The following is a 20,064-nucleotide window of genomic DNA, read 5'->3' as shown; positions in this document are numbered from 1 at the left end:
TAAAGAAAGTTAAGCATGAAAGAATCGATGCTTTTGAATTGTGGTGTTGGAGAAGACTCTTGAGGGTCCCTTGGACTGCAAGGAGATCCAACAAGTCCATCCTAAAGGAAATCAGTCCTGAATATTCACTGGAAGGACTGATGCTGAAGCTGAAACTCCAATACTTTGCCCACTGATGCAAAGAACTGACTCATTGGAAAAGACCCTGATGCTGGGAAAGATTGAAGGCAGGAGGAGAAGGGGACAACAAAGGATGAGATGGTTGGATAGCATCTCTTACTCGATAGACACGAGTTTGAGCAAGCTCCAGGAGTTGGTGATGAACAGGGAAGCCTGGCATGCTGCAGTCCATGGGGTCGCAAACAGTCGGGCAGAACGGAGCAATGGATATCTAAATGACATCAGGGGGAACCGTGAGGGGCTGAGCCGCACCTCAAGCAGCCGCCAGAGCAGCACAGACAGCGAACTCAAATCCCTGGAGCCGCGGCCTTGGAGCAGCATGGACTCCGATGGCTCTCTCCGGAGCATGCGGTCCCCTGTCACCAAAGCCAGCAGCTTCAGTGGAATCTCCATCCTCACCCGGGGTGACAGCATAGGGAGCAGCAAAGGTGGCAGTGCAGGAAGGATTTCCAGGCCAGGTATGGCGCTAGGTGCCCCAGAAGTGTGCAACCAGGTCTCCTCATCCCAGTCTGTCTGGGGCCTTCTCCCTTGTACTGCCCAACAACAGCAGCAGCAGCAGCAGCAACTTCCTGCTCTCCCACCCACGCCTCAACATTAGCCACCCTTGAATAATCACATGATTTCACAGGCAGATGATCTCAGCAACCCCTTTGGACAAATGAGCCTTAGTTGCCAAGGTTCTACTGAAGCAGCTGACCCATCCTCAGCTCTGTTCCAGCCCCCACTTATCTCCCAGCACCCTCAGCAGACTAGCTTCATCATGACTTCTACAGGGCAGCCCCTCCCTACTTCCAACTATTCCACCTCTAGCCATGCACCACCTACTCAGCAAGTCCTGCCACCCCAGGGCTACATGCAGCCCCCTCAACAGACCTAGGTGTCTTACTGTTCCCCTGGACAGTACCCCAACTCCAACCAGCAATACCGACCTCTGTCTCACCCGGTGGCATACAGCCCCCAGCGTGGTCAGCAGCTGCCTCAGCCATCCCAGCAGCCTGGTTTACAGCCCATGATGCCTAACCAGAAGCAAGCGGCTTACCAAGGCATGATTGGGGTCCAGCAGCCACAGAACCAGGGCCTGCTCAGCAACCAGAGGAGCGGCATGGGGGGCCAGATGCAAGGCCTGGTGGTTCAGTACACTCCACTGCCTTCTTACCAAGTCCCAGTGGGTAATGACTCACAAAATATGGTCCAGCCACCTTTCCAGCAACCCATGCTGGTCCCTGCAAGCCAATCTGTGCAGGGGGCCCTCCCAGCAGGGGGTGTTCCAGTGTATTACAGCATGATCCCACCAGCTCAGCAGAACGGTACAAGCCCTTCTGTGGGGTTTCTGCAGCCTCCTGGCTCTGAGCAGTACCAGATGCCTCAGTCTCCCTCCCCCTGCAGTCCACCACAGATGCCACAGCAGTACTCAGGAGTGTCACCTTCCGGACCAGGTGTGGTGGTCATGCAGCTGAATGTCCCTAATGGACCCCAGCCTCCCCAGAACCCATCCATGGTCCAGTGGAGTCACTGTAAATATTACAGCATGGACCAGCGGGGTCAGAAACCTGGAGACCTGTACAGTCCTGAGAGCAGCCCCCAGGCCAACACACAGATGAGCAGCAGCCCTGTCACATCTCCTACTCAGTCTCCAGCACCCTCTCCTGTCACCAGCCTCAGCAACGTCTGCACAGGACTTAGTCCCCTTCCTGTCCTCACACAGTTCCCCCGGCCTGGAGGTCCCGCACAGGGTGATGGTCGCTATTCCCTCTTGGACCAGCCGTTACAGTACAATCTGTCCATTTGCCCTCCCCTGCTCCAAGGCCAGTCAGCTTACTCGGTGCACCAGGGACAGAGCAGATTGAAGCATGGAAATCGGAGCAAGAGACAAGCACTCAAATCTGCCTCCACTGACTTGGGGACAACAGACATTGTTCTGGGACGGGTATTGGAGGTGACAGATCTCCCGGAGGGCATCACCCGTACCGAGGCAGACAAACCCTTCACTCAACTTGCCATGTCCGGCGCCAAGATCCAGTGGCTCAAGGATGCTCAGGGGCTGCCTGGTGGGGGTGGGGGGGACAACGGTGGGACTGCTGAGAATGGCCGCCACTCGGACCTCGCTGCCTTGTACACCATTGTGGCTGTGTTCCCCAGCCCCCTGGCTGCTCAGAATGCCTCCCTTTGCCTCAACAACTCTGTGAGTCGCTTCAAACTTTGAGTGGCCAAAAAGAACTATGACCTGAGGATCCTGGAGCGAGCCAGCTCCCAATAAATGGAGAAGAGAAGGCACCAGCATGGCAGGGGTCGGGGCAGGGTGGAGGGGGTCAAGAGGTCCTGTCAGACCACACACAGAGGCAGAAAGTAAGATAAGGTCTACAGACAGACACGAAACTGGAGCCTAAGACAGTGGGATGAAGATGGAAACAAACACTCACACTGGCACTGGACTTTCTCACTCCCCTGCCAAGGCTCCCTCCGGTTCCCTGGTTGGCCCATGTCCGCTTCCCTCTCTTTCCCATCCTCTTCTATCATTTTTTATCTCTTCTCTCACCATAAAATTAATTCATATTTTTTGGTCAGGTAGAATTGGGAGGGTCCCACACTCCCCTGTTCTCCTATTTTCTTACTATCCCAAGCTCCCTTTTCTTTTTTGGTCTTTATGAATATATTTATATGGACAGAATTAAGAAAAACAAAATTGATTTCCCCTTTCTCTCACCCCATCTTGTCTCTCCAAACCCCACAGAGTTAAAACTTGGACCTCCTTCCACCCGCCCCCACCCCCAGAACACTTGTATATTGTTTGTTTGAGGTTTGTGCCGCAGTAACAGACACAGTATTTAATTGCACATACAGATGTTTGCTGGGTATATTCACTGTAAATTTTATTTAATCTGATTTTTTGTTTGTTGGGGGGTTCTTTGGGGGGAGGTTGATTTTGTTTTAAAATATAAAAAAAAAATCTGAGAAAAAAAAAAAAAAAACTGAACTAGACATGAAGAAATGACTGAATTAGGTGATCGACTCTTCTCTAAGTTTTGTTATACCTTAGGAAAAAAGAAAGCATTTTAGCTAAATTTGGTTATGACAATGCCCTGCTTTCATTTCTGAAATTAAAAATAAAGACTATTCATTTTATAAAAATTTTTAAATGTTAAACTGTTGAACAAAAATTGCAAAAATTAACAGTAACTTCATCAACAGAGAATAGGGCTATCAGTGAAGTCTTATGAAGCGATTTCCTTTTATAATAATTTCAGTCTTACTGAACATTTATGCTTTCCAATCTGTTTTCTTATATACCTTACTCTTTGAATATATTATTTTAATGTTATCATATTACTTATCAAAGTAATTAAAGTGTTGATCATTCAGTCATGTTCAACTCTTTGCATCTCCACAGACTGTAGCCTGTCAGGCTCCTCTGTCCATGAAATTCTACAGGCAAGAACACTGGAGTATCAGTTGCCATTCTATTCTCCAGGGGATATTCCTGACCTAGGGATCAAACCCAGGTATCCAGCATTGCAGACAGTCTTACCATCTGAGCCACCAGGGAAGCACTAGCTATTTTATTTAGTTAAGATCTTGTTACTGAATAAGAAGATTGCTTGCATATTTCTAAAGAAAAGTGAATGTTGTCCAGTGCTTACAAGATTGAGATTTAAAAGCAAAATACTCATGTTTAAATTCTATTTATCTATCTTCCTGTTATTCACGAATAATTTGTTTCTTAGTTTTGGCTGTTCTATGTAAATTATTACAAAGCTAATAACATTATTTCTTTATTATCTAGGGGCTATTTGTATTCAATTAAATACAGTAGTAGAAGGTAAAATAAAAAATAATTAAAATTAACAGGCATATTCAGCATGGCCCATTAGGAAGCTGAAGGGACTCAAAAATAATGTTCAGGTTTTGATTAAAAGAGGACATTATTTGAATTATAATTTTAAAATATCATGCTAGAAGAGAAGATAAGGAGGTAAAGGCAAAAACAGGGAAACCACCAGGTAACTATTACAATTCAAAATATAGTGGAGACTTGCTGTAGAGATAGATATGCTTGTTATGATATATCTATCTATCTATATCTATATATATATATTTTTTTGTAAATATAACTGACAGAATTTGTCTAGAAATTATATGTGGTGTTGCAAGAGAACAAAAGGAGGAAGTTGAAAAAATTCCAACATTGTTGGCATCAGCTACTGGGGAAGATACTTTTTGCATTTACTATACTGAAAGAAAGAAAGAGGAAAAAACAATTTTGGCAGAGATCGGATTTCAGGACAGATGGGACTTCTGAACAGATAAGTTCTAGAAGCTTTTCACCTAAGTAGTAATGTGCTGGAGGTAGCTGGACCTTTAACTTCGGGAAGAGGTCAAAGTAGGAGATATGACAGTCATTACAAGACAGGATTTAAATTTGAAATTATCAAGTGTGAGTATAGGAAGATAAGAGTGACGAATGATTAAAGTGTCTACAGGATAAAAAAGAGTGTTTTCTAGAAGGCAAGCATTTTGTTGTTCAGTTTGTCAGTTATGTCTGACTATTTGCAACCCCATGGACTGCAGCACACCAGGCTTCACTTTCCTTCACCATCTCCTGGAGTTTGCTCAAATTCATGTCCATTGAGTTGGTGATGCCATCCAACCATCTCATCCTCTGTCAGCCCCTTTTCTTCCTGCCTTTAACCTTTCCCAGCATCAGAGTCTTTTCCAATGAGTCAGCTCTTCACATCAGGTGGCCAAAGTATTGGAGTTTCAGCTTTAGCATCAGTCCTTCCAATTAATATTCAAGGTTGATTTCCTTTAGGGTTAACTGGTTTGATCTCCTTGCTGTCCAAGGACTCTCAGGAGTCTTCTCCAATGCCACAGTTCAAAAGCATCAATTCTTTGGCGTTCAACCTTCTTTATGGCTCATATCTCACATCCATACATGACTACTGGAAAAACCATAGCTTTGACTATATGGACCTTTGTCGGTAAAATGCTTTTTAATAAGCTGGCTAGGTTTGTCATAGCTTTTCTTCCAAGCAGCAAATGTCCTTTAATTTCATGGCTGCAGTCACCATCTGCAGTGATTTTGGAGCCCAGAAAATAAATTCTGCCATTATTTCTATTTTTTCCTCATCTATTTTCCATGATGTGATGAGAACAGAGTAGTTCAATGAACAGGGTTGAATCAGCTGTGGTGATGGTGGCAGACAGGACAAATACATTCAGGACTGGGTAAATGACCACTAGATTTAACAAAGTCATTTATGACATTTTTCTGGCATAGTGGAACCAAAATCTATTCATAAAGAATTTAAGAGAGAAAGGAGAGGAGAAATGAGGAAAGAAATTAGACACAGAAAGCAGAAGGTTATAGGGGCAGAGCAGTGGTGTGGTGCCTGGAGGATGATGCCTGGAGTGTTAATAAGATGGAGAAATTATGCCATTCTTGTCATGCACGATCCTCACAGATCATTTGTACTAGAGAGAAAACAATGCCACAGAACAGAAGCAGAAAGTCTAGAGCCATGTTTATGAGTGAGTGTGAGAGCTGACATCTGGAGCACAGGTGAAAAGTTTTTGTCTTTGGTCAAAATATAAACAATTCATACACAGTAAGGAGAAGCATGCAAAGGCCCAGGTCACAGAGTGCGAGGGGGGAGGGGGATGGTGGAAAGAGCTTGGAGAAATTCTTTTGGGATTGCTTACATTTTTGCTGATGTTTGAGGCTATTGGTCATAGATTTGACCCAATTTAATATGGCTTTCCTCCAGGAGAAGTAGATATGTGGAGGCTTGGGCTTTTAAGTGAGAGAGAAGGAGGAGAAGTGAGGGTAAAGGTTAGGTGAGTAATTATAACAACAAACCCTGACTTCTTAACTGGTTAAGTGAAAAGTGAGAGCAGAAGTGAATTGTGGTAAGACCTGTGGATTGTCAATTCGGTTACTTTAATGAGTTGGATTCACTGTGCTAGGGACTAGAAAGAAACAGCTGGAAATTCAGGAGTCTGTGGTCATAAACTCGGTGGCTTCAGAAGGATACTACTGAGGATTTTCAGTTGATGGTGACAAGAGGGTAGTCCTGACACAGATGTGAGTCACTGTGATAGTTTAATGAACCAGAGAACAAGAGGCTGCTGCTGCTGCTAAGTCGCTTCAGTCGTATGCGACTCTGTGAGACCCCATATATGGCAGCCCAACAGGCTCCCCCGTCCCTGGGATTCTCCAGGCAAGAACACTGGAGTGGGAAAAAGAGGCAGGGGTATGCAAATGTCTCTGGCATTTTAAAGTTAAGGTAGTTTAATACAGAGAAATAGAGACATATGACTATAAATGGGGTTGGGGAAGCAAGCCTAAGGAAATAAAAAAATCAGAAATCATAGACAATTCTCAGTCATCTGCAACATGAAACTGAGTGATTTTTCAGGAAAGAAGCTGGGAGCTGTTGGCAAAACCTTACCTCCGCCAAAGGCCAACCATCTGTCTGTCGCAGCCACAGAACCTCTGATTAGTTCTCTTCCATCTTCAACTTCTCACATGATTCACTCAGTTTGGCAGAATGTAGTTCTTAAGCTTCCAGATCCTGTGACATGTGAGGAAGTATAAAGACTAAATCGTGCTAAATTGCCACCAGAAAAGTAGGTACAGTTTACATATCTGGCTATGCCAATATCATACTCTTTTTCATTTAATTTTTATTTTACATTGAAATATAGTTAGTTTTACATTGTTGTGTTAGTTTCAGGTATACAGCAAAGTGATTCAGTTATACATATACATATATCCATCCTTTTTTAGATTCTTTTCCCATATGCATTATTACACAATATTGAATATAGTTCCCTGTGCTATACAGTAGGTGCTTGTTGATTATTTGTTTTACATAGACAGTAGTGTGTATATGTTAATCCCAAACATAATTTATCCTTCCCCCACCACGATTCCTCATCGGTAACCATAGTTTGTTTTCTATGTCTGAGTCTGTTTCTGTTTGTAAAAAAGTTCATTTGTATCAAGTTTTTAGATTCTGCATATAAGTGATACCATATGATATTTATCTTTCTCTGTCTTGACTTCACTTAGTAGGTGAAGACTGATCTGATAGTACTGAACCCATGATTACACTGAACAACCCGAGCAGCATCAGCCTGTGTGCTGGCCATGGAATGGAGAAACCTCACTTGGATCTCCCCCACTTCAAGGTAAACTTGGCTGTCCCAGATGCTGGGCGGCCTTTCACGATTGTCTCAGCTGCACTGAGTTGCCTCCCTGATTATTCTGTCTGTTCAGGGACAGGGCACTCCCAAGGGCTTATTATAGAAGTAGAAAGTCCAGGTAATTCAGAGCCAACCTACGACATGCATGTCTGATAAGCCATGTGCATCCACAACTCACACTGGGAGATATCCACTGACCACAGGAACTCAACTTTTCCCTCTGACTCAGTTTTGCGCTTTCTCCTCCACAGATGTTATTCAAAGAGCATTTCCTGATAAATATGGTGAATATTACACTTTTTAATATTAAACTAAACCCAAACTGTGGTGGGTCAGATGGTAAAGCATCTGCCTGCAATGCAGGAGACCCAAGTTTGATTCCTGGGTCAGGAAGAGCCCCTGGAGAAGGAAATGGCAACCCACTCCAGTACTCTTGCCTGGAAAATTCCAGGGACAGAGGAGCCTGGTAGGCTACAGTCAATGGGGTCACAAAGAGTTGGACATGACTGAGCTTTCTCACTTTCTAAACTGTGTACAGCTCAACTCCAGAAAAATAAATGACCCAATCAAAAAATGGGCCAAAGAACTAAATAGACATTTCTCCAAAGAAGACATACAGATGGCTAACAAACACATGAAAAGATGCTCAACATCATTCATTATCAGAGAAATGCAAATCAAGACCACTATGAGGTACCATTTTACACCAGTCAGAATGGCTGCGATCCAAAAGTCTACAAATACTAAATACTGGAGAGGGTGTGGAGAAAAGGGAACCCTCTTACACTGTTGGTGGGAAAGCAAACTAGTACAGTCACTATGGAGAACAGTGTGGAGATTCCTTAAAAAACTGGAAATAGAACTGCCTTATGATCCAGCAATCCCACTGCTGGGCATACACACTGAGGAAACCAGAAGGGAAAGAGACACATGTAGCCCAATGTTCATTGCAGCACTGTTTATAATAGCCAGGACATGGAAGCAACCTAGATGTCCATCAGCAGATGAATGGATAAGAAAGCAGTGGTACATATACACAATGGAGTATTACTCAGCCATTAAAAAGAATTAATTTGAATCAGTTCTAATGAGGTGGATGAAACTGGAGCCTATTATACAGAGTGAAGTAAGCCAGAAGGAAAAACACCAATACAGTATACTAATGCATATATATGGAATTTAGAAAGATGATAACAATAACCCTGTGTATGAGACAGCAAAAGAGATACTGATGTATAGAACAGTCTTATGGACTCTGTGGGAGAGGGAGAGGGTGGGAAGATTTGGGAGAATGGCATTGAAACATGTAAAATATCATGTATGAAATGAGATGCCAGTCCAGGTTCGATGCATGATACTGGATGCTTGGGGCTAGTGCACTGGGACGACCCAGAGGGATGGTATGGGGAGGGAGGAGGGAGGAGGGTTCAGGATGGGGAACACATGTATACCTGTGATGGATTCATTTTGATATTTGGCAAAACTAATACAAGTATGTAAAGTTTAAAAATAAAATTAAATTAAAAAAATAAAAAGATAAAAAAATAAAATAAAATAAAATCACACACACACACACACACAAAAAAAAAAACTGTGGCATCAAGCTTCCAGAGTGTAATGCAACTAGCTTTACTCAAAGGAATATCCTCATATAGAATAAAAGGAAAACAAAAATTCCCGTTGATAACTGTTGTGATTATTCTTTATTTCAACACACTTACTTTTTTTAATATTGTATATTGTAAGACTTAGTTGTATCATTGTCCACAAGCAATATCCTTTATAAAAACTAGCTATGCTTGGAGAAGGCAATGGCACCCCACTCCAGTACTCTTGCCTGGAAAATCCCATGGACGGAGGAGTCTGGTAGGCTGCAGTCCATGGGGTTGCTAGGAGTTGGACACGACTGAAGGACTTCACTTTCACTTTTCACTTTCCTGCATTGGAGAAGGAAATGGCAACCCACTCCAGTGTTCTTGCCTGGAGAATCCCAGGGACGGGGGAGCCTGGTGGGCTGCCGTCTGTGGGGTCGCACAGAGTCGGACACAACTGAAGCGACTTAGCAGCAGCAGCAGCATGCTAGGAGAAAAGGGAAAAAAAGTAGGCAATTGTGTACAAGTCAGACTAAATATTTATTTTTTATTCTATCACAACAATGCAACCACAAAAGGTGCTATTTCCCAACAAAGATTGTGAGTCTGTCTTTAATACTCTATCCCACAAGTCTGTAATGTCAGCTGATTATGGAAAATGGAACTATTTGTATCAGAGACTCTCAAGGTCATGAATCAGTTTCTTTATTTTTTTATTATTGTATCTATCTATTACCTATCTACTCACCTATTCATCTATTTTTGCTGCACAATGAATCCTGAGAATAGAGGTATGTACATAGATAATGGGTTTGGAAACATTTCCAGCTCCTAGGGCCGCCTGCATTCTCTGACTCAGCCCCTTCCTCTCAGCTTACAGTCCCCTGCTCCATCTTCACAAAGCACAGCCTTCAGTCTCTACCAATGACCCTATAATTATATCATGCCCACCCTGCTAGTCTAGGGTACGAGACATAGTCCTACCTTCTCCAGAATCTTAAATATATCTGCAAAGTCACTTTTGTCATGCAAGGTAAAATATTCACAGGTTCTCAGGTTTTGAATGTGGACTCTTTATGGTGAGAAAAGTGAGGAAATTATTCTATCCACCAGGGTAATTCACTCTAACTTGATGTGTGCTACTTCCCAAATTCAAGACATTCAATGACCATTGTACCTTGTGGTCCTTTGTGAAAAACCAAAAATATCAATATATAAACTTATTTCTCATTCTGAAGGAGTATCATATCATTTCACTAACATCAGAACTCTTAAAGGGTTTATCAAAGAGAAGATCCCACAATTTTCATATGCAGGTACATTTCTATAAAAGGTAGCTATCAAAATTGCATTTCATGATCGACATTCCCAATCAGCATGATTCAATGTAGATGGTCGATAAAATAGATCAGCATAATGTACCAAGGATGGTGATACAATCAAAGTTGCTTTAGACTAGATTATAACCAAGGACTCAGGTTGTCAAAGCACTGAGATAAGACACTGATGTATATCACTGCAAGTGCTGCTGAAAGAGAACTGCTTCAGGAAAACTTGTTAATTGCTGCTGCTGCTAAGTCGCTTCAGTCGTGTCCGACTCTGTGCGACCCCGTAGACGGCAGCCCACCAGGCTCCCCCGTCTCTGGGATTCTCCAGGCAAGAACACTGGAGTGGGTTGCCATTTCCTCCTCCAATGCAGGAAAGTGAAAAGTGAAAGTGAAGTCCTTCAGTCGTGTCCAACTCCTAGCGACCCCATGGACTGCAGCCGACCAGGCTCCTTCATCCATGGGATTTTCCAGGCAAGAGTACTGGAGTGGGGTGCCATTGCCTTCTCCGTGTTAATTAGTGGAAGGAAAAAAAAAAAGTCAACTCAATGAGCAAGCAAAAATCGCTCAGTTGTGTCCAATTCTTTGTGACCCCGAGTGCTGTAGCCAGCCAGGCCCCTCTGTCCATCGAATTCTACAGGCAAGAATAGTGAAGTGGGTAGCTGCTCCCTTCTCCAGGAGATCTTCCCAATCTAGGGATTGAACTCAGATCTCCTGCACTGCAGGTGAATTCTTTACCATCTGAGCCACCAGGGAAGCCCACTCAATGAGTAAAAGGTATAGAAATTTACTGCAGTCCACTAACACACACTCATTCCTATTACCAAAGTCCCAGTATTTGCCAATAAGCACCTTACCTCTCATACAAAAGCCATGAAAAGATTATAAATTCAGTGTGTATTATAATTTTATATTTTATAAATCAAATTATAGATCTGGATTACATCAACCCTTTGATAAAAGTGGTAGCAAAATGCCTCACAGCAATTACAGAATCCCTGCAGTTTTCCAACCAGGTCTTAAACTAAGAACTGAAAAGCATGAGCTTGTTATTGTCATTTTGTAAGTATTCTTGTATAATGACTACTGTTAGCCCACCCAGAGATTCCTGTAATCATTTCTACAATATTATATTGCAGGAGCTATTGCTTTCCCAAATCCTTGCCTTTAATAGACACTTTATCCCAGGTAAATGTAGGTAATCATTTAATGAACTATTTTTCCATAACATGTCATGAGTTATCAATATACATTCCTTAGCTGATGATGAGATTGTTATTTTCTTCAAATATGAATAGAACAGATATCCTTCTCAGATCGCATTGCAAAATCTTTTCACAAGGACCACTTCAAATACAAATAACAGTCAAAAAAAATCTAACAGAAAAACATCAGTCACTCTAGATATTTCAGGCTGGAGGGGATTTAATACAGAGAATTAAGGGCAAACAAAACTCTTGGAAAAGCTATATCTTTCAAGAAGTCTAAAAGTGCTAGAATTACAGGAAGCTTTCATCAACAATCTTGGCTGCTGCAGCCTGGAAGCCAGTGACTCACAGGAGAACTCACAAGAGCAAATTATATTTTCTTGTCATTTTCTAAAACCCAAGAATCTGGTCATTGTTGCCAATGGAGCAATGATGGTTCTTGCTTCTTTCTCTTTCCAATCTTGCATTTCTTTGGCAGATATTCAGTTATTGGACTCATCAAAATAAAAGAATAGAAGGAGGCTGTATTAATTTCTGACAGATAAGCAGAACCTTATCTGTTGCAACCCTATGAGCTACGTGAGGAGTAACAAAGAGTAAGAGGTACATATTTTTTTTTTTTTTATGGTGATGACTTTTTTTTTAAATTTTATTTTATTTTTAAACTTTACATAATTGTATTAGTTTTGCCAAATATCAAAATGAATCCGCCACAGGTATACATGTGTGCCCCATCCTGAACCCTCCTCCCTCCTCCCTCCCCATACCATCCCTCTGGGTCTTCCCAGTGCACTAGCCCCAAGCATCCAGTATCGTGCATTGAACCTGGACTGGCAACTCGTTTCTTACATGACGTTTTACATGTTTCAGTGTCATTCTCCCAAATCTTCCCACCCTCTCCCTCTCGAGTAAAGAAGAGATAACTTTAATCCAGTAGACTGGATTTAGCTTTGGTTCTTAAAAATTATTTCTTAAAGCTTATGCTACCATCTCTCTGGGCTTCCAGGTAGCATGAGTGGTAAAGAATCTGCCTGCCAATGCAGGAGATGCAAGGCTCTGGTTCGATTCCTGAGTCAGGAAGATCCCCTGGAGTAGGAAATGTCAACTCACTCTGATATTCTTACCTGGAAAATCCCATGGACACAGGAGTTTGGCGTGCTGCAGTCCATGGGCTTGCAAAGAGTTGAACATTAGTGAGCACACACACATATACCATCTCTCTCCACGTGAACTGTTATTTGTTATTTTTCTTTGATTTTTCTCTATCACTGACACATTTGCTGACTTTCTGAAAATCAGTGAGAACTTCTCACTTGTCATAATTGTTCTGAGAGAGCTCCAGTTACATGTGAGTTAATTATATCTTGAATGTTCAAACCCCAAATATTTTAAAGAAACTTCTGCTAAAATTATATCTACTTAGAGAGCTTTTAAACATAAGACTGACAGCCCTTTTATTTTCTTTTCTCGTCTTGTCATTCTGTTTTTCTACCCTTTTAAAGCAATTAGGTATTCCCTATTTTTTTTAAAAAATCATGAAGTTTTATAATTCATGTAATGAATTAGTAATATAATTTTAGTACATTTCTATATTTTTAGCATGCATGTTACATGGTATACCTTAATTTTTTGGAGAGCCACACCTATGGTTATTATTACTGTAGGATTTGGGGTAAAAATGCCTGGAAATGAATGACAGCTCTCACTGTCACTGCTCATGTGCTCTTGTTTGAATGGTTGTGTGTTCTCAGTTTTCTCACATATAAACAGAGTATACTATCAGTACTTATAGAATTTACTGTGATGATAAAATATTAATAGTTCATTGTACCAAGTACATGGTAGGATCAAAGTTACCAACTGTTATACTAACTGTTCGTAAGTGAAAGTATTAGTCACTCAGTCATGTCTGACTCTTTTGGACCCCATGGACTGTAGCCTGCCAGGCTTCTCTGCCCATGGGATTTCCCAGGTAAGAATACTGGAGTGGGTAGCCATTTCTTTCTCTGGGGCATCTTCCCCACCCAGGGATTGAACCAAGGTCTCTTGCATTGCAGGCAGATTCTTTATCATCTGAGCCAACAGGGAAGCCTCAATAACTGCTAATAACAATAAACTATTAATAAGCTGTCCTTGCTCTTACATTTAGAGGCAGGCTTTTAAGTCTGCCTTTAGTCTTTTATAAAGAGAAAATAATTTTAACCTCTTCATTTTTCTGCCCCTAGAGGGTTCCCAGCTTTTTCTTTTCTTTTTGTTTGTTTCCTTTCAAGGCTACTCTTAGAGTTGAATGACTTGTGAGACAAGAAGTCACACACTCTACCTACTGTCACCCATGTCCAGCCACAGCCTTGGTCTCCAGAAATGAGTAAGTGAACTGCAAAGTGTCTTATGCCAGCAAGACCAAGAATCTCCTAGAAAGCTAATCAATGATCCCGAAACTATACAGTTTTTAAAATTCCTTTTCAGAAAACTATAGAAGCTGGGGAACAAAACACAAAAGTCACTGGGTTTGGCCTTAAATATGTACACACTGCATCTTGGCCTTCACATATATGAACTATAAAATAGATGTGAATGTATGTATTTTTTTTAATTTTTTTAATTTAATTTAATTTTTTAACTTTACAATATTGTGTTGGTTTTGCCATATATCGAAATGAATCTGCCACAGGTATACATGTGTTCCCCATCCTGAACCCTCCTCCCACCTCCCTCCCCATACCATCCCTCTGGGTTGTCCCAGTGCACCAGCCCCAAGCATCCAGTATCGTGCATCGAACCTGGACTGGTGACTTGTTTCATATATGATATTATACATGTTTAAATGCCATTCTCCCAAATCATCCCACCCTCTCCCTCTCCCACAGAGTCCAAAAGACTGTTCTATACATCAGTGTCTCTTTTGTTGTCTAGTATACAGGGTTATTGTTACCATCTTTCTAAATTCCATATATATGTGTTAGTATACTGTATTGGCGTTTTTCTTTCTGGCTTACTTCACTCTGTATAATAGGCTCCAGTTTCATCCACCTCATTAGAACTGACTCAAATGCATTCTTTTTAATGGCTGAATAAAACTCCATTGTGTAAATGTACCACTGCTTTCTTATCCATTCATCTGCTGATGGACATTTAGGTTGCTTCCATGTCCTGGCTATTATAAACAGTGCTGCGATGAACATTGGGGTACACGTGTCTCTTTCCCTTCTGGTTTCCTCAGTGTGTATGCCCAGCAGTGGGATTGCTGGATCATAAGGCAGTTCTATTCCCAGTTTTTTAAGGAATCTCCACAATGTTCTCCATAGTGGCTATACTAGTTTGCATTCCCACTAACAGTGTAAGAAGGTTCCCTTTTCTCCACACCCTCTTCAGCATTTATTGTTTATAGACTTTTGGATCGCAGCCATTCTGACTGGCGTGAAATGGTACCTCATAGTGGTTTTGATTTGCATTTCTCTGATAATGAGTGATGTTGAGCATCTTTCCATGTGTTTGTTAGCCATCTGTATGTCTTCTTTGGAGAAATGTCTATTTAGTTCTTTGGCCCATTTTTTGATTGGGTCATTTATTTTTCTGGAATTGAGCTGTATTTGGTTGCATTGGGTCTTAGTTGTGGCAAGCAGGTTCTTCAATGCATCACACGGAATCTCTTTTGTGGTACACAAGCTTTCTAGTTGTTGCTCACAGGCTTAGATGCTCTGCAGCATTTGTATCTTAGTTCCCCAACCAGAGATCAAACTCATGTCCCTTGCATTGGAAGGCAGATTCTTAACCACTGAACCACCAGTGAAGTCCCAGTGTGAACATATTAATAATATCCTTGCATATATTTGTGTTCTTTTCTTTGCCAATTTTAGTAACATTACATCCATATTTGTTAGGATTTTCTTTCTATTCTAACATTAAACTGTGAAAGTATATCTCCTTCCTTACATTAACTTATAAAGTAATTAAATTAACTCAGAAATGTATCTATTGAGGGGAATTCATTTTACTAATTTGGGGGCATACAAAAAGTTGTATTATGGGCACATGAAGTTATTCTAGCATAAGGAAGTAGGCAAAAGAAAAGGTTGATGACTCTAAACCATGCTAACTGCCACCATATTGGGCAATTTGAAACATGATGGGCCTAGAAGAAACTCGGGAGTATGGCATGAACATGGGAAAGAAAAGAATAGCAAGGAAATATTAGATCAGGAAGCAAACACTTAGTCTCAGAGAGGAGAGGCTTAAGGAAAAGATAGAGTAAAATCTGAAAGGGGAAACATCTCAGTGAAAGAGATCATTTTTCCAATGAACCACATAGATGGGCTCATCTTCACCTTGCCTATTATCAGTTTTATCAACTTTTCCATTAAAGTCTAACATGTGTACAGTCAATAATGGACTGTCTGCTTACTACATGTACCACCTGTGTACCTGTTTCATGCCTGAAATTGAGGGCTTTCTCAATGGGGCAGAAGTACTGAATGTCTCTAAGGGTTGTCACAGGTCTAAGATTTAAAAGATTCCCATGCACAAACAAAGGAACTTAATCAGTTGACTGCTTAGTCACAACAGGTAACTCAACACAAATATTTCATAATGATAAAATGATGTATTACATCACTTCATAGTTCAGAGACCCTCATGTTTGCTCTCATAATTTGATGGTCCTTGTTTTATATTAATTTACTCAACAAGTATTTATTTAGACCAGGATTTTAAGTGAAGAATCTGAAATATCCCTCGAGTCCCTATCATGTATATGGTTAAAGGCAGGTATGACGTAAAGCCAATGCCAGATGATTATGAAGCCCCTCAGATCTAATTCTCACAAGATGAGGTTCTCTGGTTTCCTTTGACAGGCTTTCTCTCTCTCTCTCTCTCTCTCTCTCTCACTCTCTCTCTACCTTTTGATTAATCAGTTGTTTTTGTGGTTTGGTTGCCCAATCATGTTTGACTCTTTGAGACCCCATGGACCAGGGTTTACCTGTTCTTCATCATCTCAAAGAGTTTGCTCAAACTCAATGTCCATTAAGTTGGTGATGCCATCCAACCATATCCTCGTCATCCCTTTCTCCTCTTGCCTTCAATCTTTCCCAGCATCAGGGATTATTGTTCAATGGGATATTATATATTTTTAGTTTTTTTGGCTACACCCCACAGCATGTGGGATCTTAGTTCCCTGACCAGGGGTGAAACCCATGCCCTCTGCAGTGGAAGCGCAGAGTTTTAATAACTGAGCCACCAGGGAAGTCCCTTTCTTTCTCTTTTACTAGTTCATTAAACATGCTGTAGTATGAGTTATCTTTCCAGTTACTCATTTGCTCCCTTTTGAACTAATTGAGTGTGGTTAACTACACTTATTTCTTGATGCTGTTCTGAAAAAGTTATCATGTCTCATTTTAGAATGTGTTGCACCATTTCATAAATACCCTCATGATTGCTCTCATAATTTTATGGTCTTTGTTTTATATTAATTTACTCAACAAGTATTCATTCAATTTATATTACATACTTAATAAAACATGATCCTGTATTTAAGATGCTCACATTATGTAACTGAATAAATACAGTTCTCAGGGGAAGGATGTGGACACGTAAAGAAGAGCAGTTTTCTTCCTACTTCATTGGGATGGAGAGGGAGGGAAGGCTGCAGGTGGAGCTGTTTATGTTCATTTTTAAAACAGAATACATGCTTGCCCAGCAAATGAGGTGTAAAAGATGAGGAGTAAGAAGTAGTGTGAATAAAGCCATGAAGAGGGGACTGATTAATGAAAGGAATGTGTTTGCTCCGTTCAGATAAGCACCAGAAGGTTGCTCTTAGTCAAATAAGGAAATAACTGAGAAAGGGGTCTGTGCCCAGATCTGAGATTCCAGAGAAAGGAGACAGGAGGGATGCTAAAGGGGCTGCAGTTGATCTTAAGGTTTGTAGGGAGCTATTAAAAATAGTAAGCAGAGTGGATAAGACACTCAGATGGAATTTTTTAAATGTGTGGATTAAGAATATATGAATAGGTTAATGAAAAAGAATAGAAATTCCACAGACAAACATGTATTTATGAGGATTTGCTGCTTTAATCTGTGGGAAAAGAAAATTATTTTAGAAGGCTGAATAGTCTAGGTCTGGGTCATCCTGCTAGGGTTAGAATGCTGATTCTACCAATTAATATATGTATGAATTGGGCAAAACCAATAACCATTTGGTGTCTTACTTGCTCCTTCTTTCAAATGCTGTGTTTAATCCTCAAACAAACACCAATAAGGTGGGAATAAATTGAAAGCCCCTGGCACAGTTAAGGGTTGTCCAATATTAGTGATTATTATTATAATTACAAGTTGTTTATCCATTTTAAAATATTTAGATTCATATTTCACACCACTTATATGAATATATTTCAAATGGATTGAACTAAAACTTTTTTTTTTAATATGGAAGTATTAGAATAAAAAACATAAACATGACCTTGTAACTTCTGGATAAAGTCTTCTAAGTAATTATGCAAAAAACTTCAAACAAAAGTGTGCAAGTTTGAGAATCTTACAATTATGGTTTTCTGTGCAAGAGATCCCCTGCTGCAAATGAAGACAAGTGACAGACCAGATTTTCCAATACATATAAGAAGTGGTGGCAAGGGTGTGGGGAGATAGGTATTTATGGAGAGCTCACAGGTAGGCAAATAGGTGCGCTCATTTTAGACAGCAGTGTGGCAGGATTTCTTAAAATAAAAATGAAGGCAGGTTCTGTGAACCCATTTCTATGTCTTGGTTATTTACAGTCCTCATACAGGAGGTGGTAGTGGTGGTTTAGTCGCTAAGTCTTTTCAACTCTTGCGACCCCACAGACTACAGCCTGCCAGTCTCCTCTGTCCATGGGATTCTTCAGGCAAGAATACTGGAGTGGGTTTCCATTTCCTTCTCCAGGGGATCTTCCTGACCCAGGAATTGAACCTGGGTCTCCTGCACTGCAGGTAGAATCATTACCAATTGAGCTATGAGGGAAGCACACATCATACAGGTAACTTTAAAATACCTCAGTATAAAATGTGTGATATAAATGTGTAAAGAAGCATTCACACCTATACTCAATGAAAAATATAGAAGGATGTTTACTGCACTGCTGTTGGTAGGAGAAAAAAAAAAAAAAATTAAACTACCTAAATGCCCAAAAATGGAATTTTAACTATACTATGTCTAACCTATGGAATATTATGAACATTGAAAGAGAATAAGACAGAGCTAGACCATTTATATGAGAACAAAACTGTATGACATACGGTTAAGAGAAATAAAAATTGTAAAACAGGGACACTATAAGATCTGCTTTAAACCACAGAAAAGACAGAAATAAAGTGAAGTCACTCAGCTGTGTTTGACTCCTTGCGACCCCATGGACTGTAGCCCACCAGGCTCCTCTGTCCATGGGATTTTTCAGGTAAGAGTACTGGAGTGGATTGCCATTTTCTTCTCCAGGGGATCTTCCCAACCCAGGGATTGAACCCGGGTCTCCAGCCTTATAGACAGATGCTTTACCATCTGAGCCACCAGGGAAGTTATGGGATCTTATTTTCCCAACCAGGGATGGAACTTGGGCCCCCCAAACCCCACCCCACTGAGTTGGAAGCACAGAGTCTTAACGACTGGACCACCTGGGAAGTCCATATGCATATATTCCGCTGTAAACAAGGATATACTTCTGTGGTTGGGCTTCCCTGGTGGCTCAGAAGGTAAAGCATCTGCCTGGAATGCGGGAGACTCAGGTTCGATCCCTGGGTCTGGAAGATCCCCTGGAGAAGGGAAAGTCAACCCACTCCAGTACTCTTACATGAAAAATCCCATGGAGAGAGGAGCCTGGTGGGCTAAGTCCATGGAGTCGCAAAGAGTTGGACACGACTGAGCGACTTCACTTTCACTATGCACATATTAAAGGACAGAAGAAGGTTTGAAAACAGTGTCTTCCATTTGTAACCTTCAGATCAGTTCAGATCAGACACTCATTCCTGTCCAATTCTTTGTGACCCCATGAACTGCAGCACGTCAGGCCTCCCTGTCCATCACCAACTCCTGGGGTTTGCTCAAACTTATGTCCATTGAGTCAGTGATGCTATCCAACCATCTTGTCCTCTGTCATCCCCTTCTCCTCCTGCCCTCAATATTTCCCAGTATCGGGGTCTTTACAAATGAGTCAGCTCTTCACATCAGGTGGTCAAAGTATTGGAGCTTCAGCTTCAGGATCAGTCCTTCCAATGAATATTCAGGACTCATTTTCTTTAGGATGGATTGGTTGGAGCTCCTTGCAGTCCAAGGGACTCTCAAGAGTCTTCTCCAACACCACAGTTCAAAAACATAAATTACTTGGCACTCACCTTTCTATATAGTCCAACTCTCATATCCATACATGACCACTGGAAAAACCATAGCTGTGACTAGAAGGACATTTGTTGGTAATGTCTCTGCTTTTTAATATGCTGTCTAGTTGGTCATAACTTTTCTTCCATGGAGTAAGCATCTTTTAATTTCATGGCTGCAGTCACCATCTGCAGTGATTTTGGAGTTCCCCCGAAAAAAGTC

At 41.3% G+C, this 20,064-nt stretch overlaps 1 protein-coding gene across 1 annotated transcript; it reads left to right on the top strand.

The window, feature by feature from the left end:
- The first annotated feature begins 304 nt into the window (after nt 1-304).
- On the top strand, nt 305-3,063 carry LOC133227556 (R3H domain-containing protein 2-like). The gene is given in 1 exon segment (XM_061382158.1): nt 305-3,063. A coding segment is annotated over 1 exon segment (2,118 nt). The 5' UTR covers nt 305-319; the 3' UTR covers nt 2,438-3,063.
- Nucleotides 3,064-20,064: the final 17,001 nt, after the last annotated feature.

The sequence above is a fragment of the Bos javanicus genome, chromosome 16 (assembly GCF_032452875.1).
Source record: "Bos javanicus breed banteng chromosome 16, ARS-OSU_banteng_1.0, whole genome shotgun sequence".
Lineage (NCBI taxonomy): Eukaryota > Metazoa > Chordata > Mammalia > Artiodactyla > Bovidae > Bos > Bos javanicus.
Note: the sequence above shows the minus strand (reverse complement) of the source record. Positions and strands in the feature narration are given on the sequence as shown.